This window comes from Teleopsis dalmanni, chromosome 2 (assembly GCF_002237135.1).
Source record: "Teleopsis dalmanni isolate 2A chromosome 2, ASM223713v2, whole genome shotgun sequence".
NCBI lineage: Eukaryota > Metazoa > Arthropoda > Insecta > Diptera > Diopsidae > Teleopsis > Teleopsis dalmanni.
The window spans coordinates 95,856,253-95,877,714 of NC_051847.1; the positions used below are offsets into that span (position 1 = coordinate 95,856,253).

Sequence of the window (21,462 nt, forward strand, 5' to 3'; positions counted from 1 at the left end):
ATATATTTATCTTTATTTAAGATCCGCTTCTTTGTGCTCATCTTTTTTAAATCGTCACAATATTGATGCAGTGCATCGATTAATTGAGGCTTTTTTACAATACAAACAAGACGCTGCCTGCGCTGAGTGCCTCAGTTTGTTATTCAATTATCAATGTAAGAGCAAATAATGCAGTAGTTAATTTTATATTGCAATAAAAATTATATGTATCTTTTTTTAGATCAACGTAAAGATTTACGAGCTTGTGCTGAAATCGTCAAATCATGTAGTGAATTGGAAATGCCATTGAGCGAATTGCAAAATGAACAGTTTCTTACGCTGTTTCTCAGCCAAACCGAATCGCCATGTGAAAATGTCAGCAAATCGATACCATCCAACCTGCAAAAGCCGTACAAACAGTTCCAGTATAAATTTTAAGCAATACTTGCGGTACATTTTTGTACCTTACATTTTTTTAGTAGAATCGTAGTTGCACACTTGTTACTTTTTAGACTTTCTTTACAATATTAAGACCGAAAAAATTCTATTACAATTTTGAGAGCAATCACTGGTTTTAATGTAAATTGCATGCACTAAAGTTTCGTTTAGGTTGTAAGCGTTAAAGCAATACTTTTGCAATATTTTCACTATGTAGTCAATAAAGATTAATTGTTGCAAATTAATAATAACTTTCTTTATATGAATAGTTTAAATTAAAATATTTATATATAATTATATTATTTTTGTCTAATGACAAAATGGATCTCTAAGATGATTCTAGTTTGACGATACATTGAAGTGAAACAATTTCAAGCGTATGGTCTAGCATTAACATTCATTTCGCACGAAAATTTGAACCAAAAATCTAAATAAAAATTTATTTCACAAAATTTGCTTATATGGAAGCTTGTCAATTTCTTGCGCTTGGATTAAGTATTTTGGGCCAAGTACTAAAAATTTTGTTATTACTAGACTTAAGTAGATAAGCTACCTTCAAAATGATTTGTGTAAATAATAGTTAATTACGATTTTTAATAATTTAGTTAAACTATTTCTTGATATCGCAATTGCACTAAGGAAATATTTACATAATTTGTTAACAAATACTTTGGGAAGTACAATTATTTAGAACCAAAAGATAACATCACAAACATCACCGAGAGTTTTTTTACAGTTCATTCAATTTATTTTTTTAATTATTTAAACATTTTTAAATTTGTGTTAATTCTAAATATAAATAAATAATTAAATAATAATTAATATTTGTGAAAAATATTAATATTTAAAAAAATACTTTGTAACGAAAACAAATTTAAAATATTTAAAGTGTTTGAAGAAAAAAATTCAACTGACGGAAGACTATAATGATGATATTATGGTTTTATATTTAATAAATTATATTTAATTAATATAAAAAAAATTAAATGAATCACATCCTATGCTTCTAGGCCCGTGCAATCAGCGCACCGCATTAGTAAGTGTTTGCCACAAAGTGGACGAAGGCATTGCTGGCAACGCGTACGTGTTTTACAGGACTTCGCACTTGGGCACTTGCGACAACGTTTCCGATTCTCACAGTGCTTCGACATAAGTGTAACATCCTCAGGCAGTTTTACTTTTTCGGTTTGTATCTTGCCAACGGCATTGTTACTTTTGTCACCTCCTGGTATTTCGTTGAGGAACTTTTCGGTAGGTTCACCTAACATTTCGCAAATAAGCAGTTTCTGCATTAGCGGAAGTTTCTTATTATTTTCTAGTCGACGCTTGAGATGTTGTTGGGTCAGATACAATCCTAATTGCCGTAGGAAATCTCGTTGCAAGAACGCAGCATCGCCATTCGCAGAAAGTCTCAGCAATATCCATGCATTGAACGCGGCAATGTCGAGTATGGCATGGAAAAGCCGCAACGTCCAACCATTACTTTTGCATGTGCCTGCATTGTTTGTACTGTAAATTTTTGACTTTTGCTGGAACCGTTGACAACTGTCTTGAGTACACCTAAAAAGTTTTGACGCATCTATTTTGGGTAACACACCACCGTTCAAAATAAAACATAAAGAATTGTCTTCAGCAGTCGATTTATGTAATGATAACGAAGAGCTCTCGCCGTATAAAACTGTTGCCGTTTTATTTGAGATAAACTGTTGTGGTATATCCGTCGATGTAGGCGATAGTTCTCCTAACACTGTGAGCTCCTTTCCCCTTAAAAGTTTTGCTATTTGTAAACTTGTGTAACTCTTCTCAAATACAATGTTTCTTTTTGTTCCTTTAATATCACATATTAACTGCAAAACGTCGCGTTCAATTCCCGAGGGCTCAACTCGCCAAATGGCGTTGCACATATAAAGTGTCTTGGTATCACAAAGAGTTATCATGCGTAGCTCACTATTTTTCACATTAGCAGGCATTAAGGAGTTACAGTCGAATTGTGTTTCATCTACGACTATAATATTTTCACCAATAGCACAGTTTCCAGATGGCGCATAGAATGAACGACAATTTATTAAAAATTTCTCCCATATATGATGAACACAATCTATCGATATCGTTGCGTTCTCAGACTTAATTTCAGAGAAGCGTATCATCTCACTTATATATTCATACCTCTTAAATGACATTGCTGAACGGAAAATAACATTTCCTAATTCAAGCGTCCAAAGTTCCTCTAGAGGTCCATTATATTGTGAATTACGAAATATTCCAATTAGATAAGTCAGTCCAATCCACACACGCAGCTCGATCAAATCAATTGTATGTTGATATGTAGTTCTATAAGCATTATGCGAACGTATCTCATCATTAGTGAACTTAACAATTCGTAGTAAAATGGGTTCATCTATTAACAGATTCCAAGTCTCTAAAGGATTACTAACCTTGCTCGATGGCCCCTTTCCTTGTGGCTTGATAGAAAAAAATTGACATTCCCTGCATACCTCTTCTACAGCTCTGGTTGTCCATACATAACCACTTTGAGCTATAATTTCTTCATTTAGATGTCTTTTTCTACTCCGGCCAATAGAGATTTTTTGAGTTTTTAACAAAGCATTGCCTTCATCTTTGTGTAAAAAATCACTTTCGTTGTATTCACCTACAAATTTAGTGTTTGAATTTTGTACTTTGTCTTCTAAAGGATCATCGTTGTTGTCAAATGGTTTCTGTTCAGGTATCAATAGTTCCTCCTTTTTTACAGGACTTTCTACAACTATATCTAAAAATTCGGATAGATGAACGACACTGTCCGTGTCTTCTACTTTCACATTTATTAAAATCTCCTTTGAATCGTTAACTTTCATAACATTACAGTCAGAACTCATTTTAACTTGAATTTTTCCATTAAATCGAATTTAAATATTATTATTCCCTAAACAGCATCAAAATAAACACAACAAAAATGCACAATAGCGAATTAAGGGGTTAAACGAAATAAAACAGAGTTGTTATAAATTCAAAAAAAATATAAACAAGTTCGAGAGGGCAAGTTCCTCTCAAATTAAGGCCGTGTGCGAGTTCGAGTAAATTGAGGTAAAGTAAATTAAAATTTCATACGGATTTCGTGCACTACACTTATGTAAATATTTATTTATTTATTTATTGCACTTATTAATTATTTGTGGTTAAAAGTTTTCAAATTTATTTATTAATTTACCCAGTTTTTATTTAATTTACTCTACTTGAAATTCTGTTAATACCAATATTCACAATTTTCACCATTTACCATCAATTTATTCGAACTCGCACAAGGCTTAAGCACCAATTATTGTAATAAATTTTTTGTTAATTATAATAAATTAAAACGACTAGTTTGAACATCTTTTTCGAAAAATTATGATATTTCTAATTATTGCGATAAGTTAATTTCTACATCTGCGCGAATTTTAAAATCTATTACAATCAATTTTATTAATTTATTTATTTGTGAGTTAACAATGAAATTAATTTTAAAGTTAACTAAGAATAAGAAACTGGACTGCTAGGTCCTTCGCCATTACAATCAATTTTTTAAATATTAACGCAAAAAAAATGCCGTCAAATGGCAAGACACTCAAAATTTAAAATTAATCTTAAGATATGTACGCAATGTTTAAAAGCAATGTTTTTTGTTTATATTAAAATGGATGTTGAACTACTTTTAGTATATTAAAATGAATGTTGAACTACTTTTAGTAAGCCAATTACAGGGATTAACACGACCTTAAGATTGATTTAAGACCCTTAAAAAAACTTTTAAGACTTGCATATTTTTTAACCGCCGATTAACCTTAAATATAGGTTAACCGTATTTTGAGTTGGTTAGCGGGATTAACTGAAGATATTCAAGCAGCTGATTTTCGTTGATTTACAGATTTAATTTAGTTCGAATTCTTTTTTGAATCTCCAAATTTTGTAAATTTTGTATTTAGGTGTATGCTTAAAATAATATTCACTTTAATTATAAATTTATATAATAAATAAATTGAAAATCAATGTATTGATCGAGTAAACATTTCAGTTGGAAACTCCAAACATTGTAATAGCCTACAAGTTATCTTATTCGTTGTGCAATTAACGAAACTAGATTAATACCATGTTTACATTGTGAGATTAACAGTAGATTTAAGCAATCATCGAGGTTAAAGTATAAATCTATTTGTTTAATTAAATTACAGCTTTTCCATACAAAAGTTCGTTTTGGACTAGCTTAATTTAAAATCTCTTTAGAAATGATGATTATATTTCTGTGCAATTTTGCAAATGTCTTAATATCATAAATTTTTTTACGATATTAGAAAAATTAGAAGAAATCTGTTCAAAACAATCAATCAAAATTAAAAAAATGAAAATTTATTTAATAATAGTTTTGTACATAATTATAACTTAAATTTATTAAATTTTTGTTATAAAACTATTTATTAAATTTATATTATAATTTTTTTGTACATAAAGCTACGTTTACATTGCGAAACTAAGAAAACGAGATTAAGTTAATCTTCATTTAAGTTCGGCGGCGAAATAAAATTCGTTGCATAGTTTAAAAATAAAACGTTAGCATATGTAGGCGGCGTCTATATCACTCTTAAAGAAATTTTTTACTGTCCATGTCATTCTTAAAGAATTTTGTACTGAGATGTGTATAATTTAAGTACCGAAACATCTCAGTAGCGACTTTCTTGTACAGGAGAAAATAGACGAGCGGGTAAAAGGATTCAGGAAAATATTGAAAAGTTTACAGATTATGAATAAAATTTGCTATTTTCATATTTTATATTTTTTAGAAGGATATCACATAGCAGTAAGACCCTCTGCAGCAGATACCACAGACTATTTCAACTACAAATGATGGTATTCAGTTGTTCTTTTAGCTTTCGTTGATTACAGGTAATTAACATGATCAATATAAATGAGTAGTTCTACAACATCATTTCTGAGTTTAGATATAGATTTATGTACATCAATGTTGGAGCGTCGAGCCGATGGAATGACTCCAAAATTTTTGAAAGTGCTTCATTAAAAGAAATTTCTCCAAAGTTCAATTTTAAGAAATATTTATAAAACCATAAATAGAATGTGTTCTGGCTCTGGCAATCGATGAAACCATATCCTTACAATGTAACTGCAGAACAACACATCAAAGATTTTAATTACGAACTATCAAAAGCAAGAAGACGTGTTGAAAATGCTTTTGGTCATTTGCAATAGACAACATTAAAAATGCAGTGACAATTATAAAATGCATTTGTGTAATACACAATTTTTTAAATCAATACAATGTCAAAATTAATCTAAAGTGGCAAACTAGCCAACTACAATATGAAAGGAGGAACAACAAAAGACAGTCGGAGTACCGAGATGTCATCGGTGACCACGATTTTAAGGCTCAAAAAATACGAACAGCTATTCCGTATTTTATTAGTGAGTATTCAGTTTCGTATTTTTTTTATATAAAATATACTTATTTATGTATTTATAATTTGTAACTAAAACTAAAATAATTTCTTAACTATTAATTACACTTAAAATTAAGTCTCAACTAAAATTATTATTATCAAGTTATAAGTAATAAATTAAAAAGATTTATTTTTTCTTGCGATCTTGAATGCAGGTCAGCATCTTAATCATTATTTCATTTCGCTGCCTTTCAAGCTGAAGCATTTCCTCTTGAGCTTTATTCGACTGCTCTTGATTGTGTCTCATCGCGCGAATTTCATTCAAAATATCCTTGTTAGTAGTTTCAATACTTTGCAGTAACGACAACTCACTTTTTTTTGCAGATTCACGTTCTAACTCAGGAGGAAGTGGTGATTGTGGTATTGATGTTGGTGATGGCAATGGTGTTGGTGTTAGCGGCGTTAATGGTGATGACATCGGTGTTGACGATGGCACTGAGATTAACGTTATTGGATATATCGAACTATTTTCCGATTTATAAACTGTAATAAAAATTTCAATTAGTTTTAAAAATAAATAAATACTTAAAAGAAATAACAAACCTGCACTCTCTTCAATTTCACTATCCATATCCTGCACATTACTGTTTCCAATTATAGCATTTATGCGATCAAAATACGGCCAATCTGAACGCGACCCACCTGACGTCTCCATTTTGTCCTTCTCCTTCCTAAAATATCAAAATAATATTTTTGAATAGAACATAAATTTAATTAAACTTACTTAAATCGGTTCGTCAAATTATGCATTTTAAACTTCACTTCGTGGCTATCAAACTGCATATTTCGTCCCACCATTTCGGCCGCAATTTCTGCGTATATATGAGCATTGCGTTTTTGACCGCGCAACTTCGGATATTTAATATCCCATAACTTTACAAGTGCTTCCTCCTCTTCTGTCGTCCACCTCATCCGGCGCTTCTTTCGTGTTGAATTACTGATAATAAAATATATAATAAATAATATTGCAAAAGTAATTCACAAAATTTGTTCCTACACTGCCATAGTTCCGTCTCTTCGTACCGAATTTCTGTAAATAAAACATATAATTACAATTATGTACAAAAAAATTATAATATAAATTTAATAAATAGTTTTATAACAGAAATTAAAAAAAATTTTAGTTATAGTTATGTATAAAACTATTATAAAACAAATTTAATAAAAATTGCACTCACTTCGGTATTTTCAAATTGCAATGTTTGTTTTGAATAAATTTTGACATTTCTCTTCCAATTCTTATCGTAATATTATAATATCGTAAAAAAAATCTACGATGTTAAGACATTTGCAGAGTTGCACAGAAAAATAATCACCATTTCTAAGGAGATTAAAAATTAATCTCTACCAGAACGAGATTAATTTTTTTATTGGTAATCTGTGATTAAAAAAACAAGATCAGTACTTTAATCTCGATTGTTGTTTAATTAACTTTTAATCTCACAATGTGAACGCAATATTAAGTGTAGTATCGTAGTAAAATTCAAATAAAACACAAGTAAAGTATAAACTCAGAGCGTAACACAAACAAAGTGCCGAATTATGCTCTTTACACAGATTTTCACGGAAAAGCTTTGTGTGAAATCTGATGAGAACATCAGTGCCACGCAAATAAACAATACAAAAATTTAAATTCAGACCAAAACAGCTGATTCACACATCAACACAAATTTTACTTGAAATAAAATATACGAGTATGATCGGTGTAGCATTTTCAAATATCGAAGGGGTGTTACGCTCTCTCAGCTGCTCTCATTTACTCGAAAATTTGCTGGTGGAACGCATTTATGTATACACAGTGTTATATGAAATTTAAAGTTCCCGAAAATGACTCATTTCGAATGAGTCATTTGAAAGTGTTTACATTCGTCGTAATTCACTTGTTCTCATTTCAAACAACTGATTTTTCAACTTGCCTGTTGGTTTGATTTTTGGCCTGTGCCAAAAAAATGTTCGACGAAGGCTAAATATGCCTTCAAACTTTACAATATAAACTGAAAACTTATTTTTAGTTTCGATTAATTTATTTTTGGGAAGTAGAACTTACAAAAAGAGGTGCATCGTTATCAAGGATATGCAACCACCAAACATTTGTTCACTTTTTTTTGTAAATATGTCAAATGTAAATATATCAAAAACTTTCTCAAACTGCCATGAAAAGCTTTTATTTAAGGTATGTTCAATGTATTCATTTGCATTTGGAACATATTTGGCACTCATTCTAATCTCGTTGGAACGCATTTATACAGAATGAGATGCAATGGATCTAATTTGCTCTTGAGATTTTGTATGCTAAAACGAATCATTTGCTGGACATTATTAATTTTTGATCAAAATTAGCCATTTGAGGCCAGTGTTAATGCCGTATTAGTCCAAGTAACTACAATTAGCTCATGGAACAAACCTATTATGTGTACATGCGCAAGATTTACTGTTTGCGAAAATATTACATTTGACAGATTGCAACAGTAATGCCAATATCTTGCTTAGAGACTATAATAAGCAAGTTGCTGTTTTTTTTAGCACAGTTAAAAGATGCCGAAATTACCTAACATTAACTTATGCAAAATATTTTGCATGCAATTCGATTCTTTAATAAATATATTCGAAATATACTAGTAGTGTCACACAAAAGGATGTTTTTGCGTTATTACGTTGAACTCTATTCGGTAGCGGACAAATTATGTACAGTGTCTCGACACGAGTAAAATTCTTATTGTTTTCAATGCAAATTATAAATTGAAATTGAGAGAAAAAAAACAATATGACCGTTCGAAGTTCGGCATGAGAGCCGGCGTATTTGTGCCTCGGCACTTAAGCAAAGCATTGTTGTTTAGTAATAAATTTCAGAATTTGTGTCTTTTTTGATTTTATTCACTACGTTTACGCGAGCCTTAAAAGTTGTTTAAATGCTCTTAAAATCGATTTGCTTAAAAGCACTTTTAGCTTACTAAAAGTAGTTTAACATCACTTCTAGTAAGAAATGTCACTTTTAAGCATTGTGTAAACACCTTGAAAGCAGTTTAAGGTTTGAATTGTCAGCTGTTAACAGTACAAATAATAGGTACAAATAATTTGAATTTTATTACAAATAACACTAACCAAATAACTAAAAATATGGAGAAAAAAGGGAAATAGAAAGAAAAATTTGGATGAAAGAAGAGGAAGAATGTTTAATTAAAATATTTGCAGAAAAACAAATAATTAAATTGTTAGACGGCAAAAAATTTAAAAAGGATATTATTTATGAAATTGTTCGCCAAGAAATGGAAATCGCTGGATGGTACAGAAGTGTACAGCAAATAAAACAAAAGTGGCAGGAATTAAAAAGACAATGCTCTGAAATAAACAACATAATAATTGTTATGGAAACAGTTGCATGGAATACCATCCATTGATGTGCGAAATACTTGAGACAAGACCATAATCAGTTCTTGTAAATAACGGGTGAGATACTCTAGATATTGAACACCTAAATGGTAATTTATCATAGAAGTAAATATCTTGCTACCGAACTATAATTTTTTTAATTGCAGGCGAATGGAATGAAGAATATTTGAATGACAACACATATGAGCACAATTCAGACTTTGAATGTAATTCTATAAGATTTTAGTGCAGAAAATGTAAATAATGTAGATGAAACGAATTCGGAGTTAGAAATCAGTTGTTTACTAATAGATGTCTTGCCTTCGACGTCCACTTCATCAAATACATCCACATCGAGTGGATTCGAGTAGATCGATCGAAGGGCACAGGAAGTTACGCAAAGGCGTTGTCCAGCTTTCATGAAAGTTGGTCTCGCGAATGCAAAAGTATGATTAACCGGCAGGAAAAATTTTTTAGTGAGGAAGCGGGAAAACAGCGTGAATTAGAAACCAAAATAGTGTAAGAGCAGCGTAAGCATAATGAAAATTTGGTGCGTAGTAGCAATAAAGCAATTGAAAGCGCAATCAAAAGCCTAATTGAGTCCCAGAATCATAAAAAAATAATTAAAAATGTTTATTTTTTATTCTCTATTTAAAAATCTTAACTTTACAGTAATGGTCACTTTATATTTAAAACATTTTAGTTTAGTTTAAGTTTATTATTTTCAATTATTTAAATTTGTCATTAAACTCAAATTGTTATAATTATATTATATTATATATATTATATTATATATATTATATTATATATATTATATTATATATATTATATTATATTATATATATTATATTATATATATTATATTATATATATTATATTATATATATTATATTGCTAGTTATAAATAAACGTACAAATTAATTAATTAAAAATTGGTTTTTTCTACATTATTTTTTTAATTGCTTCTATGTAGAAGTATATGATCTCGTATAAAATGTCCGGACGACGAATTTTGTCGATTGTACATATATTCAGGTTGGGGGTATTCACTTTCGCCGTGGATTCTTTCTACATCCAATGAGGAATTATAACGTTGTTTAGATATCTCCACAAAATTGTGAAGAATTCCGCACGCTATTATCACAAGCGGCATATTGTAAACATCCAGGTCGCTCTTCTTATAAAGTATTCTCCATCTTCCTTTCAAGCGACCAAATGCTTGCTTCACAACAATTCGTGCTTGATTCAAATATAAGTTGAAGGATGTCTCTTCAAAAGTTAACTCGTTCCTATAATTTTTCATAATCCAGTTACAAAGCGGATAAACTGCATCACCAATAATATAATAAGGAAGTTTAAAAAGCATAGCTTCATTTGAGGCGTTGTAAATTCCACCGATTTCCCTATGGTTTTCAGGAATTATTGTATTAAGGTTTTTGTATAGAGAACTGCCCCTAAACATTGATGCAACCTGTGCACAGCCAAGATTATGTGCTGGAATATTTCTAAATAAATATTGATCATCCACAATAGCTTGCACTGCAATGGAACTATAACCCTTTCTGTTACGAAAGTCTGCAGCACCGTTTTGTGGTGGTTTAATTGACATATGAGTGCCGTCTATAACACCAATAATATTTGTCAGTTTAAATTTTTGTTCAAATCTCGAGGCTATACGTTCACATTCTGATGCATTAAAACTTTACTGAAACTATGAACATATAAGCAAACAGTACTCTTTGATACTCCAAATCCTTTTCCAATTACACGGTATTCAGCACAAGAGCAAGTTTGTAAACTGCAATAGCTATTTTCTTTTCAACAGGTAACCCTTCAACGAAAGTATTTCCTTAAGCAAATCTATAAGCCTGAAAAATATTTGCCGATTTATTCGAAAATCAGTAAGCCGTTGTTCATCGTCATAGAACTGCAGAACTTCAACATCCCACTACTCCGAACTTCTCTTTCTTTTGCTAAAAGTTCTTATTCCTGGTGGAAGCTAAAAACAAAAGTGCATTGTATATATTTTATGAAAAACTTTATAAAAACATTTACATTCATTAAAGCCTCATTAGCGGAACGTATTGCCATTTTGTTAAAGAGCTCAATTTTGTAATTTTGTAAATTTTTTACGGGTTCTTTTTAAAATCTGCATTGTTACAATTTTGCTTATATTTTTTTTTTGCAAAAAAAGAAACAATTTGTAGTTTTACACTATTCACTTTTAAAATGTTCAAAATCAAGATTTCTGTTTACCGTTAAACAGCTGATTGATTGACAGCTACCTTAAAAGTGCTGTTAATTCTTGTGCGTAAACGCTTTAAGAACAAAGTTTAAAATCAGGTTTAAAAGTGATTTTAAGACTCGCGTAAAAGTAGTGGTTTTAAACATTTTATTTCGAATGTTGCGGTTGAGTATCTCTAAACGCGTTTCGGCAAATTCGCTTTTGCCGTCGTCAGCAGAATTCCTAATATAAAACATATCTAGCAAACTTACAAATTATTTACACTATTTACATGTTATTATTTAATATTAATTTAGGAAGCATTTTTATCCTTGGTGGTGACAGGTAAGAAATTGTGGCGGGGTTGGTTTGGTTGTGTTTTATTGTTGTTCAGGCTTCATTATACACAGGTAGTTTGGTCGACTGTTTGTTTTTTGGGATGTATCTAAAAGGCCATCATGATACGTAGCTCTTATCGCCGTTGAGTAAAGTTGTGGCCTTATGTTTGTGTATTTCCATCCTCTCTGCCGTTTTTAATTTCCAGCTAAGCCTTATATTATTGATTCTTTGGGCGTTATCTCTGTTGATGTTGTGATTTTCCTTTACAATATGTCTGGCGATATTTGATTTTATGTGCGAGTTTACTTTTTTCGGTGCTTTTCTTGCTTCCTTATGTGTTCTTCAAGCTTTACTGATAAGGGTCTTTTGTTTGTCCGATACATATTTTGTTACAGGAGCCAAACTTGATTTTGTATACTCCGCATTTTTCGAAGGGGTCAACTAGATCTTTTGCGAATGGCAATAGGTTTTCAAGTTGGTGTGGCCTACTGGAGTAAATTAAGTCGATATTGAACTTTTTTAATTTGAATTTAAGACTTTTGGAGCCGGTGTTGTTGTATAATACGGCGAATTTTCTTTGTTTTGGTTTTTCTGCTGTCCATGTCGTCATGTTCCTGGAATCTAATTGCCTTCGTTTCTTTTTTATGATTCTATCGATGATATTCTGGGAGTATTCGTTGATGTCTGCTATTTTCTTAATGTATGTGGTTTCTTCATTGATGGCTGCTTGTGTAAGGGGTAACGTGAGCATTCTATGTATCATGTGGTGAAACGCTGCTGTGTTGGAATGAATGTAGATGCTAAATTCGAAAATGCCATTTTTGTGTTGCGTAAGTAGGTTTAAGAATGGTAGGCAGCCGTTGTTTTCTCGTTCTTGCGTGAATTAAATGTTTTTGTGTGCACTGTTAAGTTTCTCTAAAGTTCTTTGTAGCTTGTTTTTTCTTATGATTGCGAATACATCATCTACATATCTGATCCATACTCTTAGTAGATTATTGTTTTCTTTTAAGCTGGACTCTAGTCTGCTCAAGAACAATTCGCTTAAGAGGGATGATAAGGGGTTACCCATAGGGGCGCCTTTTGTGTTATGTGTTAGCTGGATGTAATTAATTATTTTAATTTTGTTGACTTTGTTTTTGAGGAGCTCAAGAATCCTTATAGTTTCTTTCACGTTAGCACTTGGGTATAACGGCGATAAGAGCTACTTATCATCATGGCTTTTTAGATACATCCCAAAAAAACAAACAAGCAGTCGACCAAACTACCTGTGTATAATGAAGCCTGAACAACAACAAAACAAAACCAGACAAAGGACAAAAACCCTACCTAAATTAATATTAAATAATAACATGTAAATAGCATAAATAATTTGTGAGATTTCTAGATGTTTTTTATATTAGGAATTCACCTGATGAAGGCAAAAGCGAATTTGCCGAATACGTGTAGAGATAATTTTGTAAGTACTATTAACAATTATTATTAGATGATATAATAACAAATTAACAGTATTACAGCCTCTAACCTCTGACCCTACCAGCAAATTCAACCTGGACGATATAGAAATCGATAACGTCAATAGCTTCGCATACTTAGGTAGTATATCGTCAGACGGTGGCGCGGCAGTCGACATCCAAAGCCGAATTAACAAGGCATGCTCCACCTTTTTGTTACTGAATAAGGTTTGGAGCTCACCAAGCTGCGGTTATTTAACAGTAATATTAAGAGCGTTCTGCTCTACGGCTGCGAAACAAATGCCTTAGGAGAATTCTGAAAATATGGTGGCGCCGCACTATTAGAAATTCCGAACTATGGTCAAGATGCTGCCAAATTCCTATAACAAACGAAATCAAAAAGCGTAAATGGCAATGGATCGGGTACACTTTGAGGAAGGCACCAAATGAAACTGCAAACAAGTATTCATATGGAATCCACAAGGAAGCAGAAGATCTAAAAGGCCCAAGCAAACGTGGAAGCGAACACTATAGAAGAAAAAATGAAATCCAAGCAAGCTGAAAAACCCTTGGAGAAATTAGAACCCTGGCAAAAAATTGTGACAGTTGAAAAAAGTTCGTCATGACCCAATGTTTCCCTGTGAATGTACTGGAATGATGATGATTACAGCCTCTATGAGTTTTTACTTGGTGGTTATTTTTGGTGGCAAATTGAAAGTTAACGTATCTACATTATATCTCATAGAAATTGAAAAATAGAATAATATATACTTTTTTTAACAGCTAAAGAACGTCAAAAGTCATATTGTGAGATCAGAACTCAATAAAATCATGTCCAAGGAATGTAAATGAGTGCAGATCTTTACAGAAACTTTACTCCTGCAATCAAAGTGGATATAGTTCTGGATATAGGAAAATCTAAGTGTATAGCATTTAGTTATTAAATAAATTTATATCAAAATTATGGTTTAAGTTAGAGCATAAGAGAAAATTGTAATTGCTGTGATGGTAAATTGAAGGAAATAGTAAATTATGTCGGTATGGCAGCGACCAGAGTTGATATGATGGTATTTACCATAGTTTCGAGTAGGGTAAATTAGATAAATTAGGTGTTACCATTGTGAAAATTGGTAACACCAAAGATGTTTAATAAATAAATTTGAAAACTTTTAACCAAAAATAGTAAATAGGTGTAATTAATAAATATTTACATATGTGCAGTATTAAAAATCTCTAGGAAATTTCAATTTACTTTATCTCAGTTTACTCGAACTCGTCCACGGCCATAGTAATGGATGATTCAATTTTTATATGTCGTATTAATAATTATTTATAATTCCCATATATCGTTTGAGTCTAACAAATGCAACCCTGCATAAGCTGAATAGCACATAAGTAAATACTGATAAACGGGGTGGGTAGAAGAATTCAATGCATTCAATTCGTTTGTCAAATCGTTTTTACTCGTTCGGAATTATTGAAAATTATATTCAGTTGGAGTGTAAAAATAAATCTAGAAGAATTAGATTAGTTTAAAACCTCAGTAAGTGTGTACAAATTCCGAAAATATTTTTTTTCAGAAAGTGCGCCAATTATTTTAGATATATCTTACTGCTGATTAAATGTCAATTTGACATCTTCGACGATGAAGATCTGAAGAAAGAACAATTTTGTGACATTCGACGTTTGTCCAGTTAGATTGTCAACTTCAAAATCAAGTAAACAATACAAATTCTCAGAAATGTTTATATTGAAAGGCATTTATATAAACTATAAATTTCGATGAACATTATATGCAATTCCGCCATCTTGTACCAAATTTTTGCTAAACGTTTTATGCAATTTTTACGTTGTCTACTATAGTTCACATTAATTGTTTTTAGTTTCTATATATAAAAAGAGATCGTTTTACATATTTCAAGAAACGAGTGTAGATTAATTTTACTTTATGATATTGTTGCCTGCATAAACGTATAATATTGTAGCAATGTTCACCCAAATATACACATTCGTCAATGGTTATTTTAGTAAATTTTATATATATGTTACGTGACCGCCATCTTAGAATTACAAGCGCGTTTTTATTTTATTTTGTATCTCTTTTCTGTGCACTTATTTGGCATGAGGCCATTGCGGTCGCAGCATTGCGGCCCAGACGAAAAATACTCTGACAGCTGTCAAGAAGATATATGCAGTAGTGTTAAGTTTGAAGTTTAAGTTAAAAAAGTAATTTTGAAGTTTTAATAATCAAATTCCTAAACCGTAAAAATTGACAATCGTTTGTCAAAGTCTCAAAAATTCGTAAGTTCAAAAACGTATTTAACATACACTTTAGAGAATGTAACCGAATGAAGCGTTACATTTTTTAATAAAAAAGTAGGCTCGAAATGTATGTCATCAAATTTTAGATTAAAAATGTAGCGATTTTATGTTTAGGGATTTTAGTGCATAATAATTTAAAATAAGTTTTTATAAATATTCAAATTTCACATATATTTATTTTCAGTTAAAACTTACAATCGGAGTTTGTAATAAAATTCTTATAATAAATATTTTAAAACAATGTTTTCGCCAGATATGCGGCATCAAGAAGAAGTAAATGCAGCATTAGATCGACAAATACGACAGGAAATTCAGGACATGGCTAATGAAGCAAAAATACAAGCGGACATTATTTCTCAAGAAGGTGAGAAATTGGTTTAATTTTTATTTATATTTATATTTTATTCATTTATAAATCAGGAGAGTTATAATTAAAAAATTGTTATACTTTTTTTTAAGTGTTGAAAATTAATAGTAGTAGGTTTAATTTAATTTTCTGTTATTAATTTGTTTGTTATTTAAACGCTTGCAATCTTTTTAATAATAAAAATAGTTTTTAATGTTTATATATTTATTTATCTAATTTATAGAGTTTTTTCTAAATAAAAATAGTCTATATATCGGATATTTTTTATATAAAAAGGAATATATAGTAATATACACATTAAAACTAAAAGAAAAATATTTATATAAACAATTATTTAGTCGAATTACGTTTTAAATAGGATTTATATGTATTACTTATTACTAATATGATAAATACGTTTCATTTATTTAGCTCGAGAACGTTTTAATTCTACATCGAGTGTTGAAGAAGTATCTCAGGACGAAATGGATCAGGACGGTGTTACAGTGCTTGGCATGGTAGAAGTAGACGAGGATGATAATGTTGACCATGAAAATATTGTAGAGGAGGATATGGGTGATATTACGGATATGCATGATGTTTCTGATTACAAAGACATGATGGAGTCTCAAGAAAGTAACATGGACTCAGCATCAATGCGTAAACGTCGCGGTAATCTTCCTAAATATTCAGTTAAAATTTTAAAACGTTGGTTATACGAGCATCGTTATAACGCTTATCCAAGTGATGCGGAAAAATTCACTCTGGCACAAGAAGCGAATTTGACAATATTACAGGTAATTCACGTTAAATTATTACAATAATTCAATATTGTACGTAATATCTTCATAAATTTTAGGTTTGTAATTGGTTTATAAATGCACGTCGTCGCATATTACCAGAAATGATTCGTCGAGAAGGCAATGATCCACTTCATTTTACTATTTCTCGTCGTGGCAAAAAGCTTAATAACAGCATGGGTAGCTCCATACACAGTTCGAGTAATGTACCAAATCCAATTACTGGAAGTCCTGCGTCAGAAGTTGTATGTATAAATGTTTCTAAGATGAAGTATTGTATTTTATATAAGTTTTATTTAAATTTTACTGACATAGATTGTGGGTGCAACTGAAGAAGTGCAAGGAGAAGAAGTGCATGATGGTGTAGCGAATGTACTCACTACCCTCTATCAGCAAGCGCCCAACGGACATATGGTTAAAGTTGAACCTGAAATAGATTATGATGATAATGTAATATATAGGTAATATAATATAGGTGTTTTATGTTTTAAATTATTTCTTAGATTTTGTATAGTAAATTAAAATCGAAACTTTTATTAGATGGCAACAAGCTATCACCGCAAATCCAATCGGCTTTAAGTCCCTTCATCCTGATATCCAATCTAAAATATTAACAAAAATTTGCGAAGGGCAACAACAACATAATTTTCAAGCTAATTCCTACACTATGTCCTTACATTCTCAAAATATTATAGAAAATCACATTTTTAAATTGAATCCTAAAAACGAATCTCAGTATGTAAATTCTATTCATGATTCTTCTGCTGCTTATCAAATTGAAAACAATATTCAAGATCCCTCTACTGCCTATAAAATGGAAAATGATATTGAAGAATCCTCTACTGCATATCAAATTGAAAACAATATTGAAGAACCTTCTACTGCCTATAAAATTGAAAATGATATTGAAGAACCCTTTACTCCATATCAAGTAAGAAGCAATATTGAAGACCTCTCCACTGTATACGAAATTGAAAACAATATTGAAGAACTCTCTACTGCTAATAAAATTGAAAATATTATTGAAGAACCCTATAGTCCATATCAAATGGGAAGCAATATTGAAGACCTTACTGCTTACCAAATTGAAAACAATATTGAAGAACCCTCTTCTGCATATCAAATTGAAAACAATATTGAAGAATCCTCTTCTGCATATCAAATAGAAAACAATACTGAAGAATCCTCTTCTGCATATCAAATTGAAAACAATATTAAAGAACCCTCTTCTGCATATCAAATTGAAAACAATATTGAAGAAGCCTATATTCCATATCAATTTGGAAGTAATATTCAAGACCTCTCTACTGCATATCAAATTGAAAACAATATTGAAGAACCGTCTATGCCATATCAAATAGAAAACAATATTGAAGAATCATCTATGCCATATGAAATTCAAAACAATATTGAAGAGCCCTTTATTCCATATCAATTAGGAAATAATATTCAAGACCTTCCTACTGCATATCAAATTGAAAAAAATATTCAAGAACCATCTATGCCATATCAAATTGCAAGCAAAATTGAAAAACTATCTATGCCATATCAAATTGCAAGCAAAATTGAAGACCCCTGCATCCCATATCAATTTGGAAGCAATATTCAAGACTTCTCTACCGCATATCAAATTCCAAACAATATTGAAGGCCCCTATATTCCATATCAATTTGGAAATAATATTCAAGACCTCTCTACTGTATATCAAATTGAAAAAAATATTGAAGAACCATCTATGCCATATCACATTGAAGGTAAAATTGAAGAACCATCTATGCCATATCAAATTGCAAGCAAAATTGAAGAACCCTATATTCCATATCAATTTGGAAGTAATATTCAAGATCTCGCTAATGCATTTCAAATTGCGAGAAATATTGAAGACCAACAAGATATGAGGTATTTTTGTTTTCCTGTTAAGGTATTTCTATCTTCTGTTAAGATATTTTTAATCCGTTAAGATAAGCTGAATGAGTATCGATGTTTGAGTTAGTGATATGAACTCTGCATACATCTAAATTAATTATAAATTTTTTTAAATTGATATTTCTAGATCTGAGGATGATAGTATCAATGAATACGACTCTTGTGAAGGGGTTAGTGAGGAGGAAGGTAAATTTGACAATTCAGATGCGTGGCAAAGTGTAATGAAGTAAGTTTCTTTTTTTATTTAATGCAGTTTTTAATACATATTTTTGGGAACAATTTACTTCTTATTAATTTTTTCTCTTTTTTTCAACATGCTATTATTTTTCATATGCAATATAATTTTTGATTTGCTGATTATTTGAAAACTTCAAAATTATTCTTCTACAAATTCTATGTACAACTTTTGATACTACTATTTTACTTCGTTTTTTACGTCCAACATTAATTTTACGGGACTGTTTTCAGTACCGAGGAAGTAACAACCACAAGTCCGACGAGCACAAAAAATACATACTGGACTTTGTCACACGTGCCTCACTCCACAACCGTATCAAATTCAAATGTAGCAGGTAAGTTAAAAGAATGATATCTCAAAAGTTGATATATAATAATATTAGCATATATACATTTATAACAGAGATCAGCCAAAATATACATACACATTTTTTGGAGTACATATGTTTATTCAAAAGAAACTAACTATTTTCGTACATTTGGGTTTTAAATATAGTTATTGTTACAGTAATTCAATGCAAATCCTATAAATGTATCTAAGGCCATAAATATTTTTATAAAATATATTGTATAATATAGTATGTCAAGGTGCGCTGACTCTGAGCTTCAAATTGGTAGGGGATGGTAGGTAGGGTTCGATTCCTGATACTTGCAGTCTCAAAAAATTATTTATGAATAATTAAATACAATAATTATTTCCAAGACCACTGATGATGGGTATCTGACAATACTCGAAACAGTTGTATGGTCAGCCAAAAATACAATTAATTAAAATAATATAAAATGCATTTTTGTTGTTGTAGTTCACTACTGTTCGTAAAACCTCTTCTAGAATTTTAATAAAAATCAGCAGATACATTGATAAGGTACTCGGTGACGTAGTCAATGCTTTGAAAGGTTCCAACAAGTACACATTTTCCAATAAAAAGTAAAGAGTTCGACTAAATACTAGAGTTAGGTAAAACCCAATTAGTATGATTATATAAATGAAAACATCGCTGATGTTGACAACAGTCATTACAGCTGCGTTATTTCAATAGATTGTGATATTGCAGACAGAATAGTTCAAGAGTGTGGGTTATCTATGACTAGAATTTCATAAATTCATTGGAATCAACAGCAAAAGCCAGTTGTTCAGGTTTTGTGCTTTTGTGGGGAAAAAATTAGGAGAGTACAAATATCAAGCAAACATACACCTGATTTCCTGTTCTTGTTGGGAAAGGTGACTGAGTTTTAGACGTCTATGTAGACAAGTGTTTGCCCGCACTCCCTTTTGCAAAATAGTCTACCATTTACCATACACCTAGTTTTTTTGGAGTTAAAACACTTTTATGTGATTCAACTACTACAACAACATCTCGTGGTTGAAATTTTAATTAAATTTTTTATTTAATCCACTCTTTACGGAATCATAATATTTTTCTATGCTTAAATTACTACAACAATAACTCGTAGTCAAATTTTTTCCTTTTCTTATTTTTTTTAATATTGAAAAATAATCAAAGATGTATATATATTTCAGATCACAATATTTTAGCAGCACAAGCCGCAGCAAATGTAAATGCTGTCGTATCCTCTGCTCAATTAGTTGAAGAAGAAGAGGAAGACGAGGAGGATGAAGATGAGGATGATGAAGTGGAAGCGGAAGCGGAAGAACAAGAAATTGTGGGCGCTGAGGGAACTGTTTTTACATCCTCAAACGTGATTACAACCGACGATGACAACAATAATGTCAGTGAAACAAGAGCTAATTATCCGTCTGTGAAACTTAGCAATCCAAGCGGATGCAATAAAAGTAAGCTAATAAATATATCTCAACAAGAAATTTGTGAATATTTTAATACTTTTGATATTGTTATTTTCTTTTAGCGAGCTATCGCGATGAAAAGGACAAATTTAAATGTTTATATTTGCTCGTGGAGACTGCAGTTGCAGTACGTCAAAGGGAAAAAGTAAAAGATGATGAACTTCATGTTCTTGGCAATTGAAGATTTCTGTTTTAGATTTTAATGCGCGCAAACAGTTGAACGTTGAACAGCAATGTGAATAGTAGCCCATATTTTTGTTTTAAATTGATTATAATCATAAGTACTTTTATTCCCACCTCACAGAGAAGTCATGCATTTTAATATCTCTAAAAATTAGTTTAATTTCATTGTATGTACAGAATATTTGTATATATGTTTAAGAAATGTTTGTAGGCGACTATTTGAATTGTAAAATAAACTAATTACTATAATATTAAGAATATTTAATTGTTAGATGTGTATATCATAAAAACCATTTGTAATTTAAAATAATTATTTAATATTCGTACTATTAAGAAAAAAAATTCATCTCACACATACGTTTACACTCATAAAATATTTCATATTTAGTGAAGTGATAATTTTTTATTTGTGCTAAATTGTTTAAAAAAATATATTTTCTATTAAGTAATTTGTTCATTTCAACTTTTTATGCTACAATAAATTAACAATTTTAAGTAATTTTAAAAGCTCTAAAGGTAATAAAGTAAAGTAAATACATCGTTAAATATTTGCAT

General features: G+C 30.7%; 5 protein-coding genes across 10 annotated transcripts in view; 2 read left to right on the forward strand and 3 right to left on the reverse strand.

Annotated features, from left to right (window-relative positions):
• The window catches only part of LOC119675115, a 3,616-nt gene extending 2,940 nt beyond the window's left edge, over nucleotides 1-676 (forward strand). The window contains exons 2-3 of the mRNA XM_038086302.1: nucleotides 22-155; nucleotides 221-676. Coding sequence (XP_037942230.1) covers nucleotides 22-155; nucleotides 221-417 — 331 coding nt within the window. The 3' untranslated portion in view covers nucleotides 418-676. The remainder of the gene's footprint in view (nucleotides 1-21; nucleotides 156-220) is intronic.
• Nucleotides 677-1,415: 739 nt separating this feature from the next.
• Nucleotides 1,416-3,293, reverse strand: LOC119675116. Its single transcript, XM_038086303.1, has one exon. The coding sequence runs from the start codon at nucleotides 3,291-3,293 to the stop codon at nucleotides 1,416-1,418; it is 1,878 nt and encodes a 625-aa protein (XP_037942231.1).
• A 2,694-nt stretch (nucleotides 3,294-5,987) lies between these two features.
• On the reverse strand, nucleotides 5,988-7,121 carry LOC119682468. Its single transcript, XM_038095917.1, has 5 exons — nucleotides 7,082-7,121; nucleotides 6,901-6,933; nucleotides 6,628-6,840; nucleotides 6,447-6,574; nucleotides 5,988-6,386 (listed from the first exon to the last, which is right to left on the reverse strand). Exons 2-5 carry the CDS (start codon nucleotides 6,906-6,908, stop codon nucleotides 6,031-6,033), a joined length of 705 nt encoding a protein of 234 aa, XP_037951845.1. The 5' UTR covers nucleotides 6,909-6,933; nucleotides 7,082-7,121; the 3' UTR covers nucleotides 5,988-6,030.
• Nucleotides 7,122-10,227: 3,106 nt separating this feature from the next.
• On the reverse strand, nucleotides 10,228-10,881 carry LOC119675117 (protein ALP1-like). The gene has a single exon (XM_038086304.1). It carries the CDS (start codon nucleotides 10,879-10,881, stop codon nucleotides 10,228-10,230), a length of 654 nt encoding a protein of 217 aa, XP_037942232.1.
• Nucleotides 10,882-14,717: 3,836 nt separating this feature from the next.
• On the forward strand, nucleotides 14,718-21,246 carry LOC119679860. Of its 6 annotated transcripts, none has more exons than XM_038092432.1 (10): nucleotides 14,718-14,829; nucleotides 15,793-15,972; nucleotides 16,387-16,751; nucleotides 16,814-16,999; nucleotides 17,070-17,215; nucleotides 17,295-18,653; nucleotides 18,808-18,906; nucleotides 19,137-19,252; nucleotides 20,440-20,712; nucleotides 20,787-21,246. In XM_038092432.1, exons 2-10 carry the CDS (start codon nucleotides 15,849-15,851, stop codon nucleotides 20,903-20,905), a joined length of 2,787 nt encoding a protein of 928 aa, XP_037948360.1. In that variant the 5' UTR covers nucleotides 14,718-14,829; nucleotides 15,793-15,848; the 3' UTR covers nucleotides 20,906-21,246. The 6 variants fall into 6 exon arrangements, with proteins under 6 accessions (XP_037948360.1, XP_037948363.1, XP_037948362.1 ...); XM_038092435.1 differs by having other exon boundaries at nucleotides 15,862-15,972; XM_038092434.1 differs by having other exon boundaries at nucleotides 14,719-14,829; nucleotides 19,149-19,252; nucleotides 20,787-21,244.
• Nucleotides 21,247-21,462: the final 216 nt, after the last annotated feature.

Bases quoted from the DNA above. Each gene is read 5' to 3' on its own strand.
- LOC119675116 (XM_038086303.1), bottom strand. From the start codon at position 3,293: ATGAGTTCTGACTGTAATGTTATGAAAGTTAACGATTCAAAGGAGATT.
- LOC119682468 (XM_038095917.1), bottom strand. The intron at 6,575-6,627 runs GTAAGTTTAATT...TTGATATTTTAG, and splicing joins AATTTGACGAACCGATTTAA to GAAGGAGAAGGACAAAATGG. The intron at 6,387-6,446 runs GTTTGTTATTTC...TTTTTATTACAG, and splicing joins TGAAATTGAAGAGAGTGCAG to TTTATAAATCGGAAAATAGT.
- LOC119675117 (XM_038086304.1), bottom strand. From the start codon at position 10,881: ATGTCAATTAAACCACCACAAAACGGTGCTGCAGACTTTCGTAACAGA.
- LOC119679860 (XM_038092432.1), top strand. From the start codon at position 15,849: ATGTTTTCGCCAGATATGCGGCATCAAGAAGAAGTAAATGCAGCATTA. The intron at 15,973-16,386 runs GTGAGAAATTGG...TCATTTATTTAG, and splicing joins GGACATTATTTCTCAAGAAG to CTCGAGAACGTTTTAATTCT. The intron at 20,713-20,786 runs GTAAGCTAATAA...ATTTTCTTTTAG, and splicing joins TCCAAGCGGATGCAATAAAA to CGAGCTATCGCGATGAAAAG.